The sequence below is a fragment of the Ictalurus punctatus genome, chromosome 2, assembly GCF_001660625.3.
Source record: "Ictalurus punctatus breed USDA103 chromosome 2, Coco_2.0, whole genome shotgun sequence".
NCBI classification, from domain to species: Eukaryota; Metazoa; Chordata; class Actinopteri; order Siluriformes; family Ictaluridae; genus Ictalurus; species Ictalurus punctatus.
The window spans coordinates 37,921,809-37,930,094 of record NC_030417.2 but is presented as its reverse complement, the minus strand read 5'-3'; the positions used below and the strand labels follow the sequence as shown (position 1 = coordinate 37,930,094).

Below are 8,286 nucleotides of genomic sequence, written 5' to 3'. Positions count from 1 at the left end.
CTAGTATCTAGCCATCGTATATAGAGAGTTGACAAAGGGGGAAAAAAACAACATAGAGACTTCTAGTAAGGTGTCAGTTCATGATGAGATGCATGGAGCAGCTTCTCTGGAACTGTACTAGAGGTATGAACCCCATCATTCCAAAAGTGGTGTTTTGAAGAAGGTGGTGGAGAATGGTGTCTAACACATCAGTTCAAATGTTCTCATTGGTATTTAATTGAGTTAAGATGATAAATCATTTTGCTACATGGTTTGGGGAAATATAGATGAACTTGGATGTTATTGTGAGAAAGGGCTTCCATCTAGCCTATCCCATTCTCCACAGACGTGAAGAATATGAGAAAAAGTTCTCACATGCCAGGACTGAGCAGTACTTGCCAGGTATTTCCGCAGCTAGCTTCCCTGATAAGTTTTCTTCTTGTCCATTAAGGCAGGGGTTCCCAAACTTTTCCAGGGCAAGGCCCCTCAAATGGCATTAACATTTGACCGAGGCCCTCCTTTTGCAAGATGTCTTTAAAACACATTAAAAATACAGACTTCTGAATATATTCCCCTTTTTTTAAAAATTAATAATTACATCTTACATCTTTACATGACATTACATTAGGAATTGATTGTGAGTGTGTGGTTGTCTGAGAGCGAGAATTTATTTTTCAGACCAAATTGTTGAGGCCCCCTGGGCGCCCCCTGGCGGCCCCCACTTTGAAAACTACTGCATTAAGGGAATTCCTGTTCTCTGTAATGTCACTGTGGTGCCCCATTTTCTCCCCTTGTTGATGATGGCCGTCACAGTGCTCCAGGGTACATCTAATGCTTTTGAAATGCTTTTGTAGCGCCACCCTGATTGATACCTTTTGATAATGAGATCCCGTATATGTAAACTCTTTACAGACCGTGGCTTCAGCAGTCAGATGAAAATAAAATATCAAGAAAATTGTACAAAACAGCTGAACTTTATTTGGGGTTAATCAGAATCAATCCATTGATGGAAGGTGTGTGATAGTTACTTTTGAACATGAGTGTGAATGTGATTGGTTAATTCTGAGCACAGTCACATACCCAATTATAAAAGGGTGTGCACACTTTCACAACCAGGTCATTGTATGTTTTATTATTTTTAGTATTAAAATATTAGTATCTGTTTTCCACTTAAATTATGTTGGTTGCTGTGTCACATTTACAGTGAAAAGAGGTCTGATGTGATCTATGTGGGTTTCATTTTTTTACATCAAAAAATGCAATATTAACAAAGGTGTGTAGAATTTTATTTACGTTGTGTAGCAAATATCAATAGAAAATAATACAGCAGAGTTCAATTGGTGAGCAAAATGCTAAGTGTTAGCAGTCAATAGCAAAGTGCTATTCATAAGACTGATTAAATTTAGCAGAAAGATAAGAGATTATATAAAAAATAAACTGATTAAATAGGCTTAATTAACAACATATAAAAAATGACAAAATCATAAACGAAACTGTGCAATTAAAAATAATTTCTAGATTATGCAAAATTTGTTTAATGAATTAAAATTCAAATTACATTTAAAAAATTACATTTTAAATTAAATTTTATATCTAAATGGACTAAACAATACCTTAACAGACTTTGCATGCCTGATTTTTTAATATATAAAACTGCATATACATATATTATATATATGTATTGAAAAAAAGTATTGAACATGTTAAGAAAAGAATGGCCCAATCAATCACCTGACTCGAATCCAATTGAATAAGATTTAAAGACAATATGTTTAGAAGAATGGGCCAAAATCACACCTGAATACTGCGGCCCATTAATTTCTTCATACAGGAAGCGTCTTGAAGCGTCATTAAAAACAAAGGCTTCTCCACTAAGTATTAAATACATTTCAGTTAGCGTGTTCAATTCTTTTTTCCCTGTGTCATTCCTCTTTATTACACATAACTTCATTTATGGACTTTAATGTTTGGATTTCTTGAGTTAAACCAAAATCTGGTGAAAATGTCATGTGAATAGCCTCATTGGAAATATATATATATATATATATATTTACATCTGAAAAGACTAATGAGTAAATAACAAACTGATTCTGAAGTCCATGTTAATTAAACCATCTCTAATTAACAGTGGTTATATCTTAACAATGGAAAATTATCCAATTTAACCATGTTATTGTTTGTGCATTGTGGATATTTGTTAATTGTTTTTTTTTCACTCTATGCTACATGGTTTGCATAAATATCTACATCTTCATAGTCATTGTCCACATCACTTCTTTGTTCATCAGCATCAACATTAATGTAATCATTATCTGAGTCCTCTGAGTCCTCCTTCTGGTGGAAAATGATTTCTGCGTTTTCATAATCAGCTTCGTCATCTGTCTCAATCTCTCCTTGGGGACTCTCATGTGTGTTTTTGGCACCTACAAATTGATGGAGTCAAATTACACACAAGTTTACAGGTTAGTTCCCTTTCAAATGGAACTCCACGTTGCATGAGCTCCATGTTGTTGGAAGCTCCCTCGCGTGTGACTGGTATCTGAAGCTTGTGTAACATCATGCCTACCATTATCAGGTGACGTGGCAATTAAGCGTGTCGCGTGATATATAAATGACACCTGTGAACCATGCCGTCAGCCTTATTATCTTCAGTGAGACTGCATGTCAGTCGTTTGTGTAACGCTTGCAAAAAGACTCTTCATTTCCACTCTATCTTTCTTTTTTCTTTTTTTTAAAGAAAAATCTCTTTACTTTTCTATCTCTTTAAAAAAAAAAAAGGGCGAAAAGTATGAGTGAGAGAGAATTCAGGAATTGTGTTACTCCTTGCTCCCATTTCACCAGGGGGACGACGGACACACTTTCTGCATGAAGTATCTGGGGTTGGAGCATGCCAGGGCAGTCCTCGACAGGTCTGACTGTGCACATTGTGAATGCCTTACAATTAGGCAGTTCCGCTTGCGAATCTCTCTCTTTTCGGCCAGGGGGAGTTGAGCTTCAGAGCGTCACGGATCTGGGCCGGCTGCTACCAAGGCAGCCAGCTGGAGCCAGAGGTCTCTTGCTCTGTCTTCCGGGTCCGGCTCTCTGCTGGATTTTGGAGCTCACATCACGACACCTCCTTCTGTTATGGAAAGCCAAAAAAAAAAAAATCCTCTCTGACTCAGAGAAGCCAGCAGGGTGTGCTAAAACCTGAGGGCAGCTCTCAAGCATATAAAGAGCTGCTTGAAGTGATTACTGAGGCAGGATGATCTTTTTTCTCCCCAGTGAAAATAAATCCCTCACGCTGCAGAAAACTCCCCTTTTTTCCAGAAGTGCAATTCAAAATATCACGCTTCTGGGGGGAAAACCATGCATATATCACATATATCATATTTATAACCATGCGATGTCAGATTATTCGTCCATCATGGGGAATGAATGGCTTGGCTATTTAGCTATGCCAAAGGTGGAGGAGGTGCTTGCGAGCTACCTCTTTCCATCAATGGCAGGCAATTTAGGGGGGCTGGCTTCACCATTCAAGCCATGTAAGGCCACTGCGGCATTGGTGGGCAAGGCCTATGCAGTAGTGGGTCTTGCTTGTGGGTCACAGCAGACAATGGCAGTGTTGCAGGCCTACCAAGTAGACAACCTGAGTGAACTCAACATAAGGCGGGATTCAGCCAGTTCCTTCCCTGTTGTGTCGAGTTCAAGGACAGCGCTAGTGCGAGGGAGGCACAGAAGGCGAGTGTGGCGGCCTGCCTCCTCCTACAGACAGCCAGTGGAACCGGGCAGCCATAGTCGCAGCCTACTACTAGGCCTGATCTGAGAATGGTCATAAAAGCCAAGCGTACAGACAAGGAGGAGCGGTCCTGAAGGGCTGTGGAGGGATGTATCAGGGGACATGAGGTTTTTAGGGCAGTTATGCCTAGTACTACTGTAGGGCCTCCCCTAGCCAAGGCTGTCCCAAGTTTTCAGTGTTCTCTGATCAGCGAGATGTCACAGGGTAATGAAAATCTGATGCTTTCCCTCCAATATAATGTGGAAAAGTTAACATCACTAAAAGACCATCTGGCAGCATAGAAACTACTGGCAAATATGTCTCCTTGGGTTCTGTCTAGTGTAGAAAAGGACTACCTGGTCCAGTTATGAGTTTGACCCCTCCACCGGTTCAGAGGTGTGCTAACCACAGTAGTCAGCACAGAGCAGAGCCCAACATTAGTGCAGGAAGTAAGATCCCTCTTGGAGAAAGGGGCCACAGAACATGTATCCCGTTCCCTGATGGAGGGACGTTTTTACAGCCATTATTTCCTGGTCTGCAAAAAAGATGGGCATATGCAGCCAATTTTAGATCTCTTCTGTACTCTACAGACATACAGGTTCAAGATGCTGAGGCTCAAACTTATCGTTCCACAGATTCAGTTTGAGGACTGGTTTGTGACGATAGATCTAAAAAGGTGCATTTTCCACATAGAAATATTGGCCAGTCACAGGAAGGTCCTGAGGTTTGCATTTGAAGGCAATGCATACCAATATCAGGTTCTTCCCTTCAGGCTAGCTTTATCCCTTCACACCTTCACAAAGTGCATGGATGTTATTCTGGCTCCATTGCAACTCCAGGGCATCCGTGTACTAAACTACATGGACGACTTCTTAATTCTAGCACGATCCAGAGAACTGGCAATTCGACATCGAGATGAAGTTGTCACCCACATGAAGAGATTGGGGATCAGGTTGAATGTCAGAAAAGTATGCTTTCTCCAGTGCAGAGGACAACTTTTCTAGAGGTTATAAGGATTCTACTCAAATGAGGGCATTTCTATCACTAACATGCATCGGATCATACCAATCATGATTGAGCAAGATAAAGCTGGATCTCAGCATCCCCTCCAGTCTCTATGAGAGACTGTTGGAGCTCATAGCAGCAGCAGCCGATGTCATACCATTGGGCCTATTGCACAGGAGACCATTTCAGTGGTGGCTGAAAAGTTGGGGGTTTCATCCGAGAATGAAACCTCTGAGAGCAATCAGTTTCACGTGGCAATGCCTATGTGCTCTGAGAATGTGGAGGCTTTCCTGGTTTCTAGCCTTGGGTCACACTCTAGGGGTGTCTCCTTATCGCAAGACGGAAATGACAGACACCTCCCTCACAGGCTGGGGTGTGGTCTTAGATGGCTGTCCAGCTCACGGTCTCTGGAGCGGCCCCCATCTGGAGTGGCATATACATCGCCTAGAAATGCGGGCCATATTTCTAGCACTGAATTCTTTCTTCCTCAATTGAGAGGTCACCATGTGTTAGTTGTGACAAACAATACAGTGGTGGTCTCATATATTTACCACCAGGGAGGATTATGTTCGTGCCCCCTGTTCAGGCAGGCGCAATTAATTCTTCTCTGGGCAGAGGGAAAGTTTTTGTCAGTGAGTGCAATGTACATTCTCGGCAACTGGAATGTGCGGGCAGACATCCTGTTGAGGCAGAGGCTGAGGCCTAGGGATTAGTGGCTCCATCCACAAGTGGTGGAGTGCATACAGCTGAGGTTCAGACAAGCGGAAGTGGATGTGTTCGCCTCCAAGGAGACAACACACTGCCTGCTGTGGTTTGCCCTCACTCCTACTGCACCATCAACATCACATTTATATGTTTTTCCCACGATCACTCTGTTCCCACAAGTTCTTGTAAGAGTTCGCGAAGACCGTCTTCATCTGCTGCTAGTAGCACCTTATTGGCCGAAACGTATATGGTGCTCGGAGACAATTTCCCTGCTAGATGGCACTCCTTCAGAGATTCCCATCTGCAAGGTTCTACTCTCTCAAGCCGGAAGGCTGATTTATCACCCTAACCATGGAAACTGTGGGTCTGGCCCCTGATGGGCACCAGCTCATAGATTCTGGTCTCACAACTGAGGCTGTAGAGATCATGTTGAACACTAGAGCACCATCCACAAGGAAACTGTATGCGCTCAAGTGGTGTGAGGAACGACAGCTAAACCCAGTGATCTGCGCAATAGCTACACTCCTGGATTTCTTAGAAGGATATTTCTCAGTGGGGTTGTCTCCTCCTACAATAAGGGTCTACGTGGCCACCATTTTGGCTAACCATGCCCCTATTGATGGAGCCTCTATGGGGCAACATCCTCTAACTTCAAGGTTTATGCATGGTATCAGGAGGCTGAGGCCCATCTGCAGACCATGCATACCTCTCTGGGACCTTTCTGTGATCCTGGAAGGTCTGTCAGGTGCCCCATTTCAGCCCTTAGAGTCAGCCTCAGAGAAGCTTCTGACTCCAAAGGTAAGTCTTCTGCTGACCCTGACATCACTCAAGCGAGTAGGAGATCTACAAGTTCTCTCTGTTGCCCCTTCCTGCCCCTGGATTAGGGCTCTCTGTACTTATGTCCATCACTCCAGCCAGTGGCATAAGTCAGAGCAGCTGCTGGTCTGCTTGGCGGCAACAGTAGAGGTGATGCTGTGTCGAAGCAGTGCATTTCTAATTGGATAATGGAAGCAATCTCTATCGCTTTCGCTGCGCCTCTTGGCATAAGGGCTCATTCCACTAGGGGGGTGGCCTCCTCAAAGGCTTTATCCAAAGATTACAGCTTGGATATAACTTCCGCTCCGGGTGTTTTGCAGTGAACCTCGGGCTCGCATCTTTTTGAAAAGGCCGTACCTACAGTATGACGGAGTGGGAATTCTCATTCCCACAGTATGAAGCTCACGCAATGCTGAGTTCCCTTTGAAAGTGAATGTCTGGGTTACTCATGTAACCCTGTTCCCTTAGAAGGGGACAAGACGTTGCGTAACTTTGTCCTACTGGGGCCTACCTGTGAATTGTGTTTTCACTTCAGATAATAGAGGTTGACGACACGGTTCACAGGTGGTGTTTATATATCACATGTCACGCTTAATTGCCACGTCACCTAATCATGGCAGGCCTGTAAATAGGCATGATGTTTCACAAGCTTCTGATACCGGTCACGCATGAGAGCGCTTCCCATAGCGTTGAGCTCACGCGACATCTCATTCCCTTCTCAGGGAACAGGGGTGACCCAGATGTTTACTATATAGAAGATATATATTCAAATTCAACAAGAATAATACAAGTAATAAATAAAACTGTCTGTGTCGTGCTGTTACAGGAAAATAATCAGGAATCAATGTTGATTATATATTAAAAGTTTTTAGTTCTCTTATACCTCAGCAATTGTTATTGATTCGTTTTTTTATACATTAAAGAACTAAATACACTTTTTATCCGTTTATAATTACTTGTTGTGCAAGGTCTGTTACAGAAGTTAGTTCCTCTTCTCAGTTGTTCCCTCATCAGCCTCTTTTTTTCTCTCGCTTGAAGTTAAGACAAAAAACTATTTCAGCTTGTCGTGTACATGAGAAACCACAAAGTGTTTCTCTGCAAATTCCTCTGCCCTGAAGACTTTCCCTTGTCAAAAAAGTTCTAGCTTTCCTTCTGACTTTTAAAAAGTGCTGACACTGGAAATTGCTTACAAAAACTTTCACCATGTCACCAATACACAAATTTTTAAAATAAATAAATAAATAATAAGCTTTTAGGTTGTTCCTATAGAAACAATGGCATATAAAAAAGAGCTTGTAAATATAAACCTGTGATTTGTAGCTGCACTAATGTCAGAACTGCAGTTTAAAAAAATGTATCAGATGTAAGACTGCAACAGCGCTGTAGTATAAAACAAAATTATATTTATTTCCATTGTCAAAGGGATGCTTTTACTAATATAGTGAAATGTTTATAACTTTTGCAACTCACGCTGTGAATCCTTCTTATCCATCTGACATTTCCGTCTTTTCAGTGTCTTCACAAAGCAAATGATGACTGGAACTAAGATGAGAAGCAGTCCTGCTGTCACTCCAACACCAATGTATAGAGCCAGAGATGCTGAGAGAGAAATCATCATCATCAGGCTTTTCAAACATTAAACTTCAGAACACACACAAAAAAAACAGAACTAGTTTTTCTTACTATACCTTTCACAGTAATTTCCAGCAGCTCAGTGGTAGTGGAGGTAAAGGTGCGTGAAGACACGTTAACTTCATAAGCACAGCTGTAGTTTCCCTGATGGACAAAATCTGCCTCAGGAAACAGGAAGACGGCTGAGTGGTTAACAGCCGACTGAGTTCTGGTGATGTTGGATCCACTGAACTTCAAGTGGAAGGAACCTCCTGGATACTGAGGTTCAGTGGAGCAGATGATGGAGAAGCTGGAGCCTCTTGTCACTTCTGGTCCACCAGCATCACTGAAGGAGATATTGGGCTGTTGCAGGTTCACTAGAAAACAACAAACATGGTCTCTCTTATTGAAAAAGA

At 42.2% G+C, this 8,286-nt stretch overlaps 1 protein-coding gene across 1 annotated transcript in view; it reads right to left on the bottom strand.

Moving 5' to 3' along the window:
• Positions 1 to 1,248: 1,248 nt before the first annotated feature.
• Positions 1,249 to 8,286, bottom strand: part of LOC108261342 (deleted in malignant brain tumors 1 protein) — a 48,368-nt gene continuing 41,330 nt past the window's right edge. The window contains exons 7-9 of the mRNA XM_053677991.1: positions 7,948 to 8,247; positions 7,730 to 7,858; positions 1,249 to 2,402 (exon numbers count right to left, since the gene is read on the bottom strand). Coding sequence (XP_053533966.1) covers positions 2,197 to 2,402; positions 7,730 to 7,858; positions 7,948 to 8,247 — 635 coding nt within the window. The 3' untranslated portion in view covers positions 1,249 to 2,196. The remainder of the gene's footprint in view (positions 2,403 to 7,729; positions 7,859 to 7,947; positions 8,248 to 8,286) is intronic.